Here is a 20,428-nt window from a genome sequence, read left to right on the forward strand (position 1 = left end):
CTACTGCATCTTTTCAACTGATTCTGTTGACAGGTGGTCTCACGGACCGCGGGCGTCGCCACAATCTGTAGACATCAGAATCTTGACAAACCTGGACCGCGGTTGTTGGAAAAATGGGCCCTATCGGAAGTTTCGCAACTGGTAATACTGAACAGTTCTGCTAGCTAGGCCACACTAGTAATCAGCAAGCAGGCTGTCTGCATGCAGAATGGTCTTGCGTATGCTTACGTACGCAGTAACTAACCATGTTTCGCGTGGACCTGTTGGTCGTGGAAGGCGTGCGGCGCGCAGCCGGCCGGCACCTGGCGCCCACGGAGCGATCTGCAAATTCGCAGTAACAGTGCACGGTAAATATTGTCCAACCCTATCAGAAACCTTGGCGGTACACGCTGCGCCAAACGCTGCTTCGTAGCAGACACGTCGCACCCCTTGCCATGACGGCCTGCATGAAGTGTTACGCTCCAGGTGCGAGGCCATGCATGATTCGTCTTACTTTTTGCACTCAAAAATGGCATGCCAGCCAGAAAAGCGAACCCTTTTTGGCCTTAAGTCACTAAGAATTCGTCAAGCTGCTAAATATATTTCCATGGCCCACATGGAAAGCTGTACTCAGGCACGACACACAATTCAGGGTGGCGACTATGTTGCATGTGATGCGCATTTAGTAATTATGCCTACTATAGGCAAACAAAATGAAATGGGCCTTGTAATATGCACAGAATTACCAAACATAGCTGTGCACACGTTTGTCCTAGCAACAAAAGGAGTTCTCCAAACTCCTCTCAGGGTATATCCGAAACAACCTTCAAAAAAAGGCCTTGTTGTATTTAGAGCTAATAGCAAAAAACTTGTTAGACCATGTCAGCAATGACAATATTATTAAATAATGCATTTTAGAGCCATTGCTTATTCAAAATATTTTTGTGCCAGTTTTAAATCAGAGAGTAATTATTCATTATTATCTAGCCAAATTCAAACATAAGGATACAAAAATTAGCACTTCCCATAGGGGGTGCCATAATACCGCACTGGAGAATTCCACAAGCAGCCTTTCTGCTCTCGTGGAGAGCCAACAGATTGTCCCGATGAAGTAAACGTAGAAAATTGGGTGGTCACCGAAGTGTACACATCTACAAAAGCCACTCCAAATGTATCCCCAATACACAGTCAGCTACAACAGCGTAATGGTGGCCTAAACAGGAGTGCTGTCTTCATTCGCTCTCGAACCAAGTGTACCCGTATAAAAGTCTGTGCTTAGTGCCCATAGCTGCATTTGCATATGCAAGGTGTGCTGTAAAACTTGATAGACTGCATGAATTGCAAAGGAAGGCACTACAGAAAACATAACTGCTACACAGTAAAGACTATTACTATGTTGGCAGATCAGAAAACATGTGGGATGAGGAAAGCGTACAGACAAACCCAGCAAGCAGTGAAGCCAATTACCACCGAGCAGCAGCACATTTTGTATGTTTCATGTTCGAACAGTTTTTCGCAAGGTTTTGTACATATGGAGGTATCTAATACGTGCTTGACATGGCCAGAGATTGGCATTAGGTGTTCTGGAGAGCTCGCGTCCCACACCAGTGAATGGAGCCTATTGTGATTGCCATTTTCCTGAATTCAATATGAACCGAAAAATGATAATGACAGACTTCTTAAATTCCAAACATTTACACACCTCTCCTCATATTCTTCCACAGCTGCTTCACTTCGTTCTTTCTCTCCTTCGCCTTCCAATGGTCGAGGGCAGTGCAGTACAACAGCATTGGCTTGAAAGGTGAAATATCGGCAAAATATCGGCCAACTAAGGCTGGCAAAATGTAAAATAATGCCTCTGTGTTTTTCTGGCTTCTCCATTTCACATGTGGCCCTTCAGGCCATACAAATGTCATTCAACAAGAAGGTTATCTGCTCTACCAGGGACTTACTTCACCGAGATGTAGCAACACCCGTGGATTACAGACTGTGCATCGTCAATGCTATGCAAGTAATGTAGAAGGCACTCATTTTACTCTCATATGTTGTCAGAGCTCTACAAAGTATTTTCTTCCTTCTCTCTTCATGTCAAAGGTTCACAATAGTGAACTCCAAGTGAAACTGAATGAAAAGAGCAGTCGGGTACCAAGCACAAGACTAAACACTTGATTCCTGCAAAGGCAGTTGCCAAAATTCAGTAGCCATGATAAAGGAACAAACGAACATGACCCATTTACGCTCTATATTATGCTAATTGTATGAAAAAAAAAGACTAAGGATTCAAAATAGACAGTGAATGTGACAGACTCAATACAACCACTTTGCAAAGATAAAGAAGAGGGTAATAATAACAATTTTTATTAACAGAAAAAAAAATCTAGAGCGGGGAACAAAACATCTGCTCACAATACATCAACGGGCACAAAATATTTTTTTTTCTTTTCCTACTGCAATATTTACAGCAACAAAAAACACCTCGAGAAAAAAAAAAGCAGATACACCGATGAACAGCTTCAAACTACACAAAAAAAAGAATGCTCGACCATTATAATTTCTCTGTAACAGTTTCGGCACTGAGGAACATGACAAGAGCGCTACCCTTGTATTGTCTAGATGATTCAAGGAATGGAACGTGTATGCATCACATGATGTTTTGAATCTCAAACCTTCGTTTTTTCATGCCATGCAAAAGAGACCTTCACTGACTTGGTTGTTGACCCCAAGCTTTCAATTACACAGCGTAGGCTTTACACTACAAAGGCATTTTGGGACTACCACTCGTCAGGTGCTATAAGCAGCACATCACAGAATGAAAAACAAAAAGGCAACAAAACAAAAAAGAGCAAACATTAATTAAATAAAATGCGACTACGTCCATTCTCTAAGCACCGGATGAAAATAAGAGCATGTAAATGGTTGATAATGGCTCATTACTGCACCAGACAGAGAAAAATGATGCCTCAAGGATCCACCTCGAGTTTCCAAAACACTTAACGTAAGTAGCACCGACAGACGACCACAGAGACCGAAGTGCGACGGTGACAAGACGACCCACAAGGTAATGTGTCTCCGAGCGCTACTAAATAAAAGTGTGACATGATTTGTAAGGAAAAAGTGTGCATGCCCCCACAGCACTGGAGCATAGTATTACATATATAAATATATATATATATATACCTATATTAAGAAACAATACTGCAGAAATGTGCCATTTATACACCTACCACTGTTCGCAGCATTCACCAAGATGGCCTTCGCAGTTTACCTTACTGCAAACCCTGATAGCTCAAATTTTCCCAAAAGAAAATTCATGGTTCCAATAAGACAAGAACTGACAGAGAACCCATACATTTGTGCCTCTCTGCCAAACAGTAAGCTCTGAAAAAGTCCAGCCCTTTAGAGCCTACAAGGCCAATCCCATGCTTTCAGCACCATCTGCCCATTAGACCAAGCCAAAAGGTGGTTAAGAATTGAAACTAAACTAGGGGAAAAAAAAAAAAAAAAAACATAGGAAGGCATATCACAGAATGAACAACACAGACTTCAGACGCACAGACTACGATTTGTTCGTGAACTTCGTTCAATGGCTTGTGGCAATGTTCCGAACAATGGTGGCGATCGAAGGCCCTGGCCTACAGCAGGGCAGGAGGGAGGAGACGAAGGAAAGGATGATGGTCTTTGGTGTCGCTCACCCGACCCATAATGGCTGGCTTGGAAAGGGTGAAGGTGGTGATTGTGAGTAAGAACCTGCATGAGACAAACCAAAACCAGTGAGGTGGTCAAAAATTACAAGGCTACGCTTAAGCCTGCTTCAGAGCGGAAATGGTGAAAACCACTTAGCAGAACTGTTTTCACTAACTGCATCGTCATTTTCATCCCTACTACTATCATCATCACTACTGCTACTATCATCCTCAACTAAATCCACCATCATTGTCACCGCTATAGTACCATCAATATCACTAAAAGAAGCATCATCATCATCGCTGATATCATCATTATCACTAAAGATGGTGGGAACGCTGGATAGGTAGAATTAAGATATGTTTCTCACGTGCCCGGTGTGGCATAGTTGGTTAGCTCGTTCAGCTGGCGATCGGAGGGGTACGAGTTTGATTTCCAGTGGAAGACGATTTTTTTTTTAAAGGTCCCGACTTGTTGGTTATGCATTCTGCGGACAGTCACTTTCTGCTCCCGTCATTGATGAAGCAAGAAATGCTTTCGCATCAATATTCATGGCTCAAGATAGAGCAGTCTTGCCTGACACTTGTCAGCAAGCGACTGTAGAGTAGCTCAATGAGTGCTACTCGACAGCACAGCCTTTGACACCTGTTTTGTGCTTTCGACATAAACACAGGTTGCTAAAGTGGCAGTCAGCAAGTCAGATAATAGCGTTATTGTTTGAGTATACAAAACAACAGCCACAGTATTGACAACAGGTAACAAAAAATATGATTCAGCTTTTCTTTCTTTGCTAAGTATGCAATTTGGATGCGCTGCTCAGATGAAAAGCTGACCTTCAAATTTGTGTCATGGATGGTTTTGAATTCATTTGCTCACCAAATTAAACTGATATTCGGAAATTTCAAACATTCGAAAACTTCCGAATGCATGGAATATTTTTGAGTCCACCACACTTTCACCGCACTGCACATTTCACCGCAACGATTGACTGCGCTGACTCTGCAGTGAAGCATCCTCAAAACACGACGGGGCTGTTTTGTAAGGAAGGACCTTCTCCATTGTGAAATGGGCCTTTCAGACATTATGTGCAAACAAGAGCACTTGACGAAACAGAGAAGAAACGTCACTTTCACTTGGGTTTCATCTTAAATGCAGTCAACCATTGCGCAGCTGTTCATCATACATATAACTACTGTCACGCAAACGGATTTTGGCAGCTTTTTCAGGCCCATTCGATAATTCTTTTGGTTTCAAAAATTTCAATATTCGCACACCCCTGCTTAAAGATATTGTTCTAAACAGAAAGCTCGTCACACATGGCTTCCTCGAGATTTTATGCTCTCATTTCTCAGCTTAGTCTCCATGCCGAACTCTCTGCTGTGAGAGATGGGTTTAGTGTCCAAAAGCTAGATGCCCACGACAAGCTGCCATCAACTGCAGCAAAAGGTTGTTACTCCAAAATTGAAAGAATCAGAAAAAAATTCCAAATTATCGAATGGCTCTAAAGAAACTGCCCAGAACTGCTCGCATTAAGTCACTTTATTCAGTGAAAGACTGGAAAATATACCCGCTTAATTTTGACATGAGAACAGCTCAGCAATGGCATTTTTTTTCTTTTTTTTAGATTTGCATCAATGCTATATTGCAAGCATGCTGCAGGCAGCATCCAAGCAGAACAGCTCGAAAGTTACAAACCCCTTCCGCATCCCACTCATCACACGCGGCACCACTGCATGCGAGCGGGCTTCACCGTGCAAAGAGCAAACTGCAAGTGACATGTGCGCAGTTTTGGCACACAGGAAGAATGGAATGCCACGGATGCAAGTGAGGGAAGCAACAATGAAGCAGAAAGAAAAGGGCTGTATAGAGAGAGAGAGAAAGAGAGGGGGGGGAAGAAACACCAGAGACAACCAAGAGACATCTAAGGGACATCCAAGAGAGCATTTTGGTGCTAAAAAACAGCGCAAAAACAAGGACGTGACAGCACAACACAGCACAACAATTTTTAAATTAAATTGGGCTCAAATTAATGAGGATTTAATATACAGTTGAACCCCTCTATAACGAAAGCCCTCAAGAACGAAATTCTCGCGAAAACGAAAAATTCTGCCGCCCCCGGCGAACTCCCATAGGGTTCAATGCATTTGTCCCCTCTCAACAGCGAAGGGTTTTTAAAAAGCAGTCCCGCATTAACGAAAGTTTGAGATAGTGATCTGCAACATTTTTTCGGCACATCAGCCAGTCGGGAACATAGAACGGGCGAAACTGCAGCAGCACACTCATCCGACAAGTCGAGCCCGTTCATTTCACCTGCCAACAAGCACCGGCGCAGCCATTTTTGTTTACTTTCGGTTGGTTCGGTAATGATGATGATAGCAAAGCATATTTTCTTTTTTTTGCCCGCTGAAAGCGGCTTTTCGCTAGCCTGTCTGTTGGCCACTACGCATGTATGTGACGTTTCACGCCACGTGACGACACCGCCGGCCAACCGGGGAAGAGCAAGGAACCTCCTTTTTTTTTCTTTTCGCTAGTGCGCCGACCACGCGACCACGCTATCTCGCCGATCTCGCCATCCGCCTTGTGCCGCTCGCGACTTGCCTGTGTACAGTGTTTTTTGTTGTTTTTTTTTTACTGTCGGAAACATGCCGCCTCCTGTAAAGAAGCGCAAGTTTTTGACGCTGCACGAAAAGGCTGCAATTATCGCCGAAGCTGAAAAAGGCAGGAAGAAGACTGATATTGCGGAGGAGTTCGGTATCCCGTGCAGCTCGCTTTCTACGATTCTGAAATCAAGGAATGGCATCATGGCGGCACTCCAAAATGGCGCGCGCGCTCAGAACAAGACTTTGGCAGCGCCGGTCTACGAAGACGTGGACAAAGCTGTATTTCAGTGGTTCCTGGACAAGAGAGCGAACAAGGTGCCTTTGTCTGGAAGCCTCCTGCAGCAAAAGGCGATTGACTACGCGTGCATTCTGGGGCATGACAACTTTAAGGCGAGTGCCGGATGGCTAAGTCGATTTAAAGCGCGGCACTGCATCGTCGCCAAAGTGTTGTCGGGGGAGTGTGCGAGCGTAGACGCTGAAGCAGCATCTTCCTGGATGGAGAAAAGTTACGAAGGCATAATGGACGAGTACGAGCCCTCCGAAATTTATAGTGCGGACGAAACGGGCTTCTTCTATGAAATGTTGCCTTCAAAAACGCTAGACCTGAATGGAAAAAAATGCCATGGCGGCCAGCTGAGCAAAAAGCGGGTCACCATGCTCAAACATGGATGGATCTGACAAGCGTCCCCTCCTCGTGATCGGCCGGAGCAAGACTCCACGGTGTTTTAAACGTAACCGAAAGCTTCCGGTCCAGTACACTGCAAACCAAAAAGCGTGGATTGACGCGCGCAATATTCACAAGCTGGCTGGAAGCCTTTGATACGGACATGCGAAAGCAGGGCAGATCTGTCTGCCTTTTTTTGGACAACTGCAGTGCGCACCACATTGAAGACGTTGCCCTGACGAGCATCCGCTTGATTTTTTTCCCCGCGAACTGCACATCCGTTATCCAGCCTCTTGATCAGGGGGTTATCAAAAGTGTGAAGTCTGCGTACCGAAGAAGGCTCATACAGCGGATGTTGCTAAACATCGAAATGAAGCGACCGACGGAAGTTGACCTCTTCATGGCGCTGGAGATGCTTGCCGGCGCGTGGATTGCTACTTCGGCCACGCTTGTCCAGAACTGCTTCAGGCACGCCGGTTTCGCAGCTGGTCAGCACGCCTTGGCAGAACCGGAAGCTGCAAGCGGTGACGATCTGCAGCCACTAACCGAAGCATGGAACGCGCTTCGCAGTGTAGATACAATGGTGCCAGAGGCTGTTGAACTGGAGGACTTTTTGTGTGCGGACGCCGACTTGATCGTGCACGAGGAATTCAGCGACGACGCTATTATCGACAGTATGCGCAAAGGAAATGAGGCGAGTGACGACGAAGATAGCGAAAACCAAGCACAAGGTAAGCAAGTAAGCTTGCGTGATGTGCTTGATGCATTCGATGTGATCCGGACTTTTCTCGGCGACCACGACGACGACGACGACGGAGCTATGCATAGCTTATCAAGCTGCGAAGCCACAGTCGTCAAGCTCCTGCACAGCAATGTCAAGCAGAGCAAAATAAGCGACTTTTTTAATTAAATCTTGGTTCTGGAAGGTAATGGGTGTGCTTATTTGTCCATTTTCGCGACAGCGAAATTCTCGCGACAACGAAAAGGTTTTCCTTCCCCGGCGGTTTCGTTATTGCGGGGTTCGACTGTAGTATAACTGGATCCACTGATGGCTTCATTTACACAGGCTAATTTCATTTCAAATTTGGACACAAGTCAGACGGTACAAGCAAGCAAACCCTAAGGAAAACAGCAAAAGAGACGCAGACTACAGTAAAGGCAGACACAAAGGCAGACTGTCAGCCCAAACACAAACACAGAGCAGTATATAAGAGCAGGTCAAGCATACGCATGCACCAAAAAGGTCTAAGGTTATGATGGCTGCCTATAAAAAAGAATATTTGCTTTTGCGCAGTTTGCTCCAACACGTGCTGCTCACCAACCTGCCAAAATAGCTATATACTATCCTTCAGTCCAAGCAACCCTGTCCATATAAGTTAGTCTGGGCAAACGCAGCTCCACCCGAGTAAACACAAGTTTGACTTGAACCCAAGACAGCCACATTGCACCTGCACCCACGTAAACCACACATTAATGTGACCACTCTATTTTGTCAGCCAAATCAGGTGCTACAGTGAAATCTCGTTACTACAAACACCACATTAACAAATTTTTTAAGAATCCTCAGCAGAGTTCCTACCTTTCCATTTAAAACTATTTCAGAATAACATACATATTTTATTGCTTCTTCTATAATCTAGGAACATCACCATTACAAATGCGGCTGAGATTAACAGCGGCGCAGCTCGAAACTCTTGCGTGAAACAACCGCTGTTTCTGTGTGTATAGTCCGTGGGCTATAGCTATCATCATCAACATATCTAGTGCCAGTTCCTAGCGCCACCACAAAGCTGTGGTAGTAGCCAGCATGCCTAGCAGTCTGCCTTTTTTTTTTTTGTGCCATTCGCGCATATGGGGCGGTATATTTTTTTATTTGGATAATTTTTGCAAGATCTGACAATGATTGCAGCCAGCGAAGTGCCAAAAGGATAGGAACGCAGCTTTCACTGCAGAAATCGATGCAGGAAAAAAGCAAATCGGCCTTTGCAGGCAGCTAGCATGGCCCCATCAACCGCCACGACCATTTTCAAAGACCAAGACAAGATTTTCACACTTCAGGGTGCACTGAATATGAGGTCATATTGAACTCTGGTGTTTTTTTGCACATGGACAAAGTGCGCACTTTCATCACTCGGTGCAATCACGCACCCGATGAGGTGTTGAAGTGGAAGGTGAATGTACTGTAGTGGTGCAGTGTAGTGCGTGGTTGTGTTTGCTGCACGCGGCAGAAGAAAATAATTGATTCTTCAAATATATCAGCTTTGAAGATAGTGCAACATTTTCATTTGAGGTTTTCCTTGTCTACAAACGTGCCTACTACCAAGGTACGTCATTTTCATACCTAGATTTGACCACTGGCTTACTATAGCTGCAGATTTTTCATTACAACAATACAGTGGGCTCTCGTTAAACGGAACCTCAAGGGACCGGGAAAACATGTTCCGTTTATCAGGAGTTTCGTTTAAAGAGAGAATAGGTTCAGCATTGCGCAATCCGCTTCCGCGTGAACCCTATGCGGCTGGCGCGCGCGCGCGCAGTTGGCAGTCTCAGCGGATCTCAATTTGCGAAATCTAGGTAATAAGGAGAACGGTACACTATGAGAACAAACTTTATTGAAGAAAAATAAGCAGTGAATTTTTGTTCCAGTAGTACTAGTACTGAAATTTAAAAAAAAAAAATGTCAAAAGAGTGGGAATTACCACTTATTGGCTAGTGAAAAAGAATTTTATATTTGCTTGTTTGAGCTCTCGCAGCTGTTTTTTGTTAATGGCATCACCCATACTTGACAGGCTGTGCAGAAACACTTCCGAACCTTCTTCTCGTTGGAAAAAACTCTTCAGCATTTGGACTGCCGATCGCGCCTGCGCAGGTGTCACCACAGGATCAGAGTCAGCGGTCTCGTTTTCAAGCTCTTCCTCCTCGTCTTTTCATCAGGGGGGCAGACATCAGCTATAATGCTGTGCACGGTATTTTCTGGGCATGTTGCCACATCGCTGTCGATCTGGACATATTCATCAAGTTGAATGCCCATCGCAGCACAATTCTCTAGTAGCAAATCTTCCTCGGCTGTCGTGAACATCATCAGGCTCACTCTGTGTGCTGGGTTTTTCTGTGGTTGCAGCAAATCTCGCATGCCTGAAGCAGCTGGCAATGGTGGTTGCACTAACCTGCCGCCAAGCATCATCCAGGAGGTAAACGGCACACAGTACATCTACCTTGTACTCCTTCCCCTGGTCTATGCATAAGAGCATCCTCCTAAGAAGATTTTTGCGGAAGCGCGACTTGAGCGCTTGAATCACACCCTGATCCATAGGCTGCAGCAGTGCTGTGGTGTTCGCTGGCAGGAATTCCAGCTGTATGGACTTCAAACCTGGCACAGTTCCGTGTCCAGGGCAGTTATCCACCAGGAACAAAACTTTCCGCTTGTTGCAAGAGAAGCGCGCATCCTCGCGATAAATCTACTCACTAAAAATGGCTTGCGTCATCCACGCCTTGCCATTGGCCTGGTATGAAACGGGCAAGGTTGCGACGTTTTTGAAGCAACGAGGATGCTTCGATTTGCCGATCACTAGCAGCTTCAACTTATCGCTGCCCGTCATGTTGGCACCGATAAGGACGGTCAGCCTGTCCTTGCTCAGTTTCCCTCCGGTGCATTTCTCTCCTCTAAATGATAGCGATTTTGAGGGGAGCAACTTGTAAAAGAGTGCAGTCTCATCTACATTGTAGATGTTCTCTGGATCGTATTCCTCCAGAATCTCGGGCAGCCGTCTTTCTCGCCAGTCTCCGCATGCCGTCGCGTCAGCAGCGGCAGCTTCCCCTGAAACAGCACGAAACACCAGTCCATTGCGCTCTTTAAACTGGGTCAGCCACCCCTCGCTGCACGAGAAACCCTCGATGCCGAGGTGAAGAACAAATTCTTCCGCTTTTGCACAAATTAGTGGCCCGCTGATTGGGATGTTTTCACTGCGGGCTCTGCGCAGCCAAAGCACCAGGCATTTCTCCAAGTCTTCGTGGTCAGCCGCTCGCAGTCGTTTTCTTTGAGGACCAAAGCGTGACGTCTCGAACGCCTCCCGCAGCTTGTCCTTGTCCTGAAGAATTCTTGTTAGGCTGCTTTTGGGGACGGCGTACTTCGTCGCTAGTGCCGTTTTCGTGAAGCCACCACTCTCGAAGTCGTTGATGATCTCCCTCTTCCTTTCCAACGCAAGTGCATTGTGCGGTCGTTTTTGCGCTGCCATTGGACCGAACAAAAGCTCTAGGGCTCTAGGGCTTAGGCCTAACTGAACACAACCGCCGTGAACGCGAGCGAGCGATGCAGAGGGCAGTGTACGAGCAAACCGGAAACCGCCGGAGTGGTGACGCGGGGAGGAGAAGGAGGGGAGCATTGATACGTACCGCGATGGCACTGCGCTTGTCCAACTAGTTGCGGTTTCGAGTTTTTCGGTTCCGTTAACGAGGTGGTCGCAAAATTTGAGTTCCGATTAACGAGATTTTTTTTACATTGGCTTAATACAAAACCAACCAATCGCGAGGCGTTTGTTCCGTTTAAGGGGGGACACGGGTCTTGCGGACCAAAAAATCGCGAAAAAATCACTTTTTAGAAAATGTGATTTGCGAAATCAGTAGCTCTTTATCTACCTATCTGCTAAGTTTTTCATCTCTAGGGTCGGTATTTTAGTCACAATGCCAATTTATATAATCGATGTCGCCCAAATTTGGGCCGAAAACGACCCCGAAACAACCATTTTCCACGAGGCGTAGCTCCCATTTTGTGCGCGGCACCGTAGCCATCTTGGTCTCATTCGAAAGAGCCGCCTTTCGTCTTCAAATTGCCGCCTCTGCTGTTTACATTCGCCCATTGGTCGCATAAAAAAAAGCAAAAAAGTGGCATTTGCAATCCCATTGGCTTTCGGGGTGCACGTGACGATAAGGCGTCCCCGCATTGGTGGAGCTGGCTGACGGCGTCTGCTCGGCGCGCCCGAGCCGCGGGGAGACGGCGGAGACGTGACGCCGGCCGCGCTTGGTTCCGAACCGCGAGGTGCGTTCATGGCAAGAATTTGTGAAAAAAGTAAAAAAAAAATAGTTGAATAATCATCTCAAGTGATGCCCTGCCCCGGCTGTGCGCGCTCAGGCCGACGGAAATCGTGCGCCGAACGATCGTGTGTACGAGCCTGAAGTAGGCCTAGCGTGTTCCCCAGCACGGGGGACTGCTACTGCCAGCGGTCGCACCCGCCGCGACAGTGATAACGCTGGCCGCAGATGACCAGAAAGATAAGCTCAAAACAGGAAAAGCTTGAACTCTCGCCAACTCCAGCAACGAAGCGGTAGACGGATTGTGTTCGTAACGATGACGGCAGCGCGGCGGACAGTCCGCTTGGCGATGCGGAGTTCACGATCGTCAGATCTAAACAGTTTGCCGAGATTGGCGAAGCGTAAAACATACGGCGGCGATATTGGCATTTAAAAAAGTGAACGGGGATAAGGAATCGCCGTCAAACTTATTCTCCAATGCGTAAACTGCGGGACACGTCTTCGTAGAGCTCGCCGCGCGTTTGCGCCGATCGGACCTCGTTCATAGTCCTTAGGGAATTCACTTGCTTCCAGTGCAATGCAGAGCACTGGGAAGCAGCAAACAGCTCCAAATTACATTTCTTTTCCGCAATAAACGTTCCTCACCGCGGTCTTGATGCGAGGACGTAGCCAAACGACGTACGTATAAAAAAAAAAAAAAAAAAAAAAACCGAAACAAAACGAAACGAAAAAGTGACAACTGAATGTGCTGCAAATCAAAATGAAAGAGGCGACACTTGGACGTTGGAAAGCAAAGAGACTACATTCCTGGAGGTTTATAGCCATTTTAAATTGTAAACGTGTGCATTGCACCAGTGAATGTCTGAGAGCAGAGAGGAAGCGTGCTTCCTCTGCAGCTTTTCAGACTGCAGCAAAACGAAAGCAGAAGGGCAAACCCAATGCAGATTACTGTCCAGGAGCCTTCTAGGCCACAGTGGCCTGCATTTCTACAGTTTTTGTTTGATTAAATTAGTGTTTGACATTGCAATTCGTTTTTTCCATTTTTCTCAAAATGAAAATTTTGCCTACCCTTCTATTTTGCGGGTGGCATTGTGGCTCTCCTACTCCTTAGATTGTAATGATTTTTATTTTTACTGGCTCGTGAGTGTTAAAGGAACACAATAAAGCTATTATACAAGGTCTCAACTGCATGAAAAATTTTTAAACATACGAAGATGTAGAAAGGGGGTGGTTGCACTTGTGAAGCTGAAACTTAAAACTTCCATAACTTTGGCTTGTAGTAAGGCAGGAGCACAAAACTTGTTTTATTGTGTTCCTTAGACATTCAGGAACAGATCCATGTGCATTTTAGCAATTTCCCTTCAGTAGATATTTTTACAAGCTTCCCGCAAGTCTGCAACAGCAAAGTTGCTGTAACTACTCAGCAAATTTATGTAGAAGAAAACTAACAACATATTTGAAACCAGCACAAGAATTTACATAAACCCTGCAAATTTCATACTGACAGGACAAATATTAAGAAAATTTTGCTCAAGACCCATGTCCCCCCTTAAGTGGTAGTTCCGTTTAACCGATTTCCATTTATCGAGATTCTACTGTATTTCAAAATAACAAACGATTTTTTGCAGTTCCACGGGATTCGTTATATTGAGATATGACTGTAAAATGTTTCCAGAGATGCAAAATACACACCTGGCGACTAGACAGATACTGGCGATGGTCGTGGAGGGTGAGAAAAGCCTGCACCCCGACGTCCTCACTTGGTAGGCTTGGCAGGCTTGGTGGTGGGCTTGCTGGGTTCCTCGATTTCTATCTCAACGGGTGCTATGGGATCCCGCCAGTACGTGAATGAACTGAATTCCTCGCACGCCGAGAATGACTGCGCTCCACAGAAACCCTGCTCCGGGTGGTTGTGAAGTGGTGGAAACACGTGGTCGACGACGTCACTCAGGCAGTGGTACCTGCATGGCAAAAGGCGACAATTAAGGGGATTATGTTATGCTGATGTCTATTTGGAGCACCGCGTGACTTCACAGTTGTGCAAAGGATAACAGAAAAATTAAAAAATTTGTTTGGTTTACGGGGTCTAACATCCCAAGGTGACCCAAGGTATTAGAGACACCGCAGTAGAGGGCTCCGGAAAGTTCGACCACCTGGGGTTCTTAAATGCGCCCAGATAGCGCACAGCACACAGGCGCCTTGCTTTTCGCCTCCATCAAAAAGTGGCGGCCATGGCTGGGATTCGATCCCACATTCTCGGGTACAGTAGTCGGGAGTCCTAACCACTGCACCACCACGGTGGGGGAAAGTGGAAAATTAGACGACAACCTTATGCTGCAAGTGGATCCCTGGACCTGCGTGCGTGTTGCGTATGGTCCTCACCAAGCTCCAGCCATAGCTGTTCAATCTTGAGTGTGCTCATCAGCACCAATTACAGTAGTAAATGTGGAATGCCTCGTGTTACTACAAGTGCCACACCTAGATAGGATGCAATTTTAGACCGTTAGCTCTTAACACGCAGGCTTCCAGCCTATGCATAGTAGTCAGTGCCATTAAAATCAAGTGTCTACAAATACGCCGGACAGACCATAAGAGATCGCCAAGTGAGATCATTAAGTTTTTGCAGATGACATGGCCACAGCCAGCACAGGACAGGATTAACTGGAGGGCTGTAGGAGAGGACATCGTAGAGCAACGGGCAGGACAGCAAAGTGGACCTCTAAGGAAAAGGGAAATGAAGAGGAAACTAGGAGAGCAGCAGGTGTAGGATGGCTACAGGGTAATGCAAGATAGAGACTCAAGCGGAGGTCTACAGAGGTCCTATGGTACAAGTAACTAGGCCGACAAGGGTGACTAATTATTGATTGTGCTGTGAATTATGATTTCATCATCACCCCATCGCTGGGGCTCGGGTTAAGGCGCTCGACTGCTGAGCCTCGGTACACTGGTTTGATAAACCAGTCTGTGCCAGCCGTGTTTTGCTGGAGGCAAAAACGGAAGGCACCCGTGTACCATGCCAGTGCACATTAGAGAACCCCAGCTGGTCGAAACTAATCCACAGTCATCCACTGCAAAGCATTCCTCGTAGCACACTTCGCTTTGGGTGTCTGCTTTTCTGCGCAAGGAGAGCGCGTAGCCTTGCACGCATTGTAACCCACACACCGTACCCGCTGACCACGACGTGAAAATGATATGAAAGTCATGATAAAAATGCACATTCAAAAACCACGGGATTAACACACTGATACTTACGAGGAGAGAAAATTGTGCATCAGCTCCAGCTTCAGCTCCCCTTTGGGGTTGATAGTGAAAATGCGCGAGACAGGGATGCCTACTGCACGGTATGCCAGGGTGTCCTGTCATCACCAGAGGGAAAAACAGAACAAAAATTACCGAGTGTAAGCACTCCCCACCCACGCAAAATCAAATTCACGATTGCCCGAGTGAGGCCACACTGCCAGGTTTCGTCGGCTTTATGGTTTCCATGCTCTCATCATTAAGACATCACTTTCACTCGAAAAAAAGGATAAATAACTGCTCTGAAATAAAATATGAATTTGCACTTTTGACTGCAACTTCCCTTTCTGTACTGGTATTCAACAGTTCAATATTCCTTTCATAGGAAAGAAAACTGAACTGCTTTAGCTATACATAGTTTGCCTTGGGAATGGGCACGCCAGTCGAACACTTACATTGATCTTATTGCCGAAGCCAGCGTAGAATGGGTTGCCATTGATGTTGTTGAAAAGTGCCTGGATGTCCCTGAGGCAGCTGATCTTGAATTCTTCTGGCTTCTTCTCAATAACCTCCCTGAAACCACGCACACGCAAAATGGGCAGATGTAGACATTACTGCACCTACATCAGCTGCATGCATGACTAAATGGGAGACAGGCACCTTAAGAGTTTTCTTTCTTTATTCCTGGACTTAATGCAATAAAAATTCACATTCTTAATCAGTATTTTTATGCTGATTTGATTCCAAATATTTCATCGCTTTTTTGATGTGTCACTAAGTTTTCAAGAGATTAGACATTTTCATTCCTCTGCCTGCAAAAGCACCGAGAAAAAAAAAAACTGATTTGAAAACTATTGTTAACATGTGGCTGGGTAGTATACAATACAAGGAATACAATGTAGGAAATGTTTTTTTGATTAAGTCAATATTGCTTATTTTACCACTTGTTGAAGTTCAATGTAGAAAGGATTAACTAACAAGCAGTTTAATTTACAAAAAAAGAATAGTAAACAAAAATCCAGAAATCAGTTTGCAACATTGTATACTTTAATCACTTAGCAGCAAGATACAACAAAAATTATTTTTCTGTCTACTCTAGACGCAGTTATCCTTCTTGTAAACTAGCAAACAATAAAGAACTGTGTTTTAAGAAAACAAGGAGAAACAGAGATGAGATTTATTCAGTTTATAAAGTGGAATTAGAGTGAAAGTACTGACCCAGGGAATGAATAAATTCGTAGATATGTAGGAAATGCATCAAATATTTCAAAAATGTCACATAAAAAAACATAATTTTCATGACTTTCGGGCCATCAAGACCCCCGCCCCCTAAAAGCATGTGAAATGCCATTTCATATGATATCAAAGGTTGTACGTATAAAATCAATAGGATTCTGGCCTTAAATAATATGGTCATATGCAACTGTAAAAGAGTTTCTATAGATGTAGGTTTTTCTGACAAGACTCCCATATATGACATACTCTGCAAAGGATAGCAGGAAAATGCGTGCACAATACAACTGGCAATAGCCACTTTTTGCGATATTTTGTGCCAATGTCTTGTTTCTTTAAACATGCCTCTCTTTTGAACCTTTTAAGGGTGCTAAAAATGAAGACTATGGTTAGGACTGAAATCAGCGCTTAAGACCCTGTTTTCCAGACAATACGACGCTGTCATTGTGAGCAAAAAATCACGGGCATGTCTCTGGCAGGTGGTAGTCAGCAGGTAACAAGGTGGTCGGATGTGCGGTGTTACAAGTGCATATCGCACGGCCAACTTGGCGAGACGGAATCGAACTCATTGGGAGCCATTGAAACAGAGTCAGTCATGCTTTGCTCAAGGCCATTTGTACGGCTTTGTCAACGCGGGGCTTTATAAGTCCCTGTGTCAGGCGGTCTTTCACATAATGCAGTAGCTTACAACTGCACACCAGCGTGCAAGTGAGAGAAAATGGAGGCACAAATTACGGGAAATCACTTTCTATCTACAAGCAATCCAGCTCTCTAGCTTTCGCAAGAAGCGTAATACAAGAAATCTTTCAGGCGTCCCACTTTTCTCAACTGTAGTGATTCTTCCCAAAATTCTTCCACGAGTGAACCAAGCCTGAGGGATGAATGAATAACATGACCGAAGGTTGTACATTCTCCCAGCCAACATCATGTCACTAAAATTGATAATAATTTGAATATAATTTTTACTGCCCATGCGTTTAACATGCAGAATGCCTTTTGTGTAGCCCACTATTGTCATCGTGACTGAAGTCCACCCCCATCCTGTTACACCACTGAACTTGTTTATAGATGTCACTACATTGTTACCACTACACACAGCTATTAAAACTAAAAAAAAAAACAGGTTTTGCCATCCCAAAAAGTTACAGAGGTAAGGGCAATGCAAAGGGACCCACTTGTGGAAGGCGTTGATGAGCGAGGTGGGCGACAGCAGCAGTGGTCCGTCGGGCAGCCACAGGTCGCCCTGCCGCACGCTGCGCAGATACTCGCGCGTCAGGTGGGCCTGGCCGATGGCCCGTGCCGACAGGTACAGGAAGTGGTAGCCGTTGGCATGGATCTTGGTGAACAGCTTGGCCACTCCAGACTGGGCCCAGTCCCTGCCCAGAATGGGCATGATGTGACCCAACACATCCGACCTGCCACAGAGAGGAAGGAGGGCATTGCAATTCAGTTCCTTAACAGGATTTATCCGAATAGTCTTCAACAGAAAAAACGAGTGTTTTTCAGCTCTTGTGACAAAACTAATTTCAATAACAGTACAGATGAAACGAGGTATTGCAAAACCTGTCTGACATATTGCTACAGCACTGCTACTGCACTGCTACTGCACTGCTACTGAACTGCTGCTACTGAACTGCTACTGAACTGCTATTGAACTGCTATTGAACTGCTATTGAACTGCTATTGAACTGCTACTGCACTGCTACTGCGCTGCTGTTGTTCTTACCAGCTGCCAACTGTTAAAGGTAGTGCCCATCTTGTACTGTTATAAATAGAAGCTCTGTCAACCTTCAGCTATGCATGTAGTGTAGAGGTAAACATGCAAACTGTAACAGCGTATTATGCACCAGCGAGTTCGCATTGGCCAGCAAAGCAAAGAGTGGAAAAGAAATGCATTATGAAAGAGCAGTGAACAAGGGTTGAGGGGGAGCCTCAGTTCATAAGCTGAGCCATCGTTTCGGCAAGTGGACTTGTCTTCGTTCACGAAGAAGGCAAGTCCACTTGCCGAAACATTGGCTCGGCTTGCGAACCGAGGCTCCCCCTCAACCCTCGTTTCAAACTGTGCAGCCATCTTCTTTCTCTCATTCTACCCTGGAAACAATGCATTAGTCATTGAATACCGAACCAAAATGCAGTTAATGCCTACTGTGCCCTCCAATTAGTCTGTCAGTCTGCAATAATGATGAAACTGATCTGCGCTGTCATTGTGTGTCAGATCATGACTCCAGACAAAAACAGTGCAAAAAACACTGCATTCAATTATCGATTCAGTGCTTAAACATGCCTGAATTCTGTCCAAAACGGACACAACAAACGTTTTTCAAACCTGAAGAGCACATTGCTCATTTACATAAAGACCAAGAAAAATAAAAATTAAGCCAGCAAAATAATGAGCAAAGGCCGTCATGCTCACTTGGTGATGGTGCCATCAATGTCCGAAATGACAATCTTGTCATCGTGGCGCCAGAGGTAGATGTGGCACATGCAGCGAGTCGTGCCCTGGTAGGCCGTCGTTACGCTGAACACAGCCTCGTTGCGGCCGCTCTTGAGGTTCAGGCTGGCCTGCAATACAAAGCCACGAGCACAGTCAGCAAGACAGTGGAGAGATAAAACGGCATAGTGGTGCTCCTGTGACAATCAAGAGTTTGCGCACAGTTAACGGAATTTCTTGGCCACAAATAACACTGCATCGCAAGTAACAATGAATAGTGATTCTGTGAGGTAGCTGAATGGATCAAGGCAAAGGTATGCTTTGTTTTTAACACATCATTTCAGAGGAGAAAAAAAAATGTTTGAAGGTGCTTGCAATGGTCGAGTTGCCATCATAGCTTTAGTATTACCTAGTGACGTCAATAGTAGGGTGCGGGGTGTGTGATCTGCACTATGTGCAGAATTTGAAGGGGTGCCTTCGGGTTCAAATAGAACCGGCCTCCCTATTACCATCATTATTCCCTGCATCATCGAATTGTTGGGTGTTGCCAACTGGGGCATTGTCGTTTAGATGGGAGAGCGAGACCGGAGTGCAGCCTTCCAGGACCCTTGGATCCCGAGTTGGACATGCTACCCTTAGGCAACACAGGTGCGTTTGTACGGCGTGGTTAAAGCTCTATGTGATCCCCACAAAGACACGACACGAGACTCACAATCTCGTCGGAGGAGAGGCGAAGAGACTTCTTGAACTTGTCGCAGAAGTAGGGCCGCTTCTCTCGGGGCATCTTGCGCTGCTCAGAACCGACCCTGCCGTGCGCGTCAGAGGTCTCCGCTTCGCTCGACGTCGACGCATACTGCTCCTCCTTGCATTCACGTGACACCTCACTGCGCAGTGTGAAAAAACGTGCAAACAAATGTACTTCGGAAGAGCTAACGCCAGCTTGGGTAGCCAGTTTCATTAGGCAGCCTCTCCCTGCATTGGTGAAAATCTTTAGCCTAACACTGTAGTCCCTCTAATCTGTCATGCCACAATTAAAGTTTATGCTGTGTAGCCTCTAGAGTAATTAAAAGACAACGCTTCCTTTGAAAGGGCATAAGTAATGCACTTGTATACTGCAAACGGCAGTAAGGAGTTAAGACACCTCTAAACCATGCAGAATAGCACTACCCTAACATTAGACAGAATGTGCCTACAGAAGTGAGGTGAAGAGAAGTTTTATTTTGACAAGGTTTGTCCGTTCTAGCAGACAATGTAAAATAGGCTCGTCCAAAATAAAATAGGTGCATTAGTTAACGTGTCAAACTGTTTGCAATATTTCAGTTTGAAAGCTCAATGGAACTTGATGTGCTAAATTTATTCCATGTTCGCCAAAAATTTTGGCCAAGTGATCTTATTTTCATTTTGTTTCTTTCAGCTGCACATAAAATTTAGGAAACAGCCACTAGGATGGTCGAAAAACAACAGCTGTTTTCAAGGCCCATACAGACAACTTGAGTCCTCCCCGCCTACAGCTGTACTGGTTTTACTACTCTCGCTGAAAACAAACAGAACATGCAATGCCCAGATTCTCAC

The 20,428-nt window shown here is 45.5% G+C and overlaps 1 protein-coding gene and 1 long non-coding RNA gene across 5 annotated transcripts in view; one reads left to right on the plus strand and one right to left on the minus strand.

Annotated features, from left to right (window-relative positions):
* The first annotated feature begins 223 nt into the window (after positions 1-223).
* Positions 224-20,414, plus strand: LOC146176051 (uncharacterized). The gene is made up of 3 exons (XR_014701490.1): positions 224-347; positions 19,427-19,504; positions 20,271-20,414. It is a non-coding gene; the product is annotated as an uncharacterized LOC146176051 (long non-coding RNA).
* The window catches only part of Lpin (phosphatidate phosphatase LPIN), an 89,122-nt gene continuing 71,005 nt past the window's right edge, over positions 2,312-20,428 (minus strand). For all 4 annotated transcript variants that reach the window (XM_084582381.1, XM_084582383.1, XM_084582380.1 and 1 more), the window contains exons 12-18: positions 19,569-19,740; positions 18,839-18,987; positions 17,601-17,840; positions 15,648-15,765; positions 15,208-15,311; positions 13,648-13,916; positions 2,312-3,726 (exon numbers count right to left, since the gene is read on the minus strand). In XM_084582381.1, coding sequence (XP_084438507.1) covers positions 13,712-13,916; positions 15,208-15,311; positions 15,648-15,765; positions 17,601-17,840; positions 18,839-18,987; positions 19,569-19,740 — 988 coding nt within the window. In that variant the 3' untranslated portion in view covers positions 2,312-3,726; positions 13,648-13,711. The remainder of the gene's footprint in view (positions 3,727-13,647; positions 13,917-15,207; positions 15,312-15,647; positions 15,766-17,600; positions 17,841-18,838; positions 18,988-19,568; positions 19,741-20,428) is intronic.

Source organism: Amblyomma maculatum, chromosome 10, assembly GCF_055883805.1.
Source record: "Amblyomma maculatum isolate TAMU_Amacu chromosome 10, ASM5588380v1, whole genome shotgun sequence".
In the NCBI taxonomy this organism is placed as follows: domain Eukaryota; kingdom Metazoa; phylum Arthropoda; class Arachnida; order Ixodida; family Ixodidae; genus Amblyomma; species Amblyomma maculatum.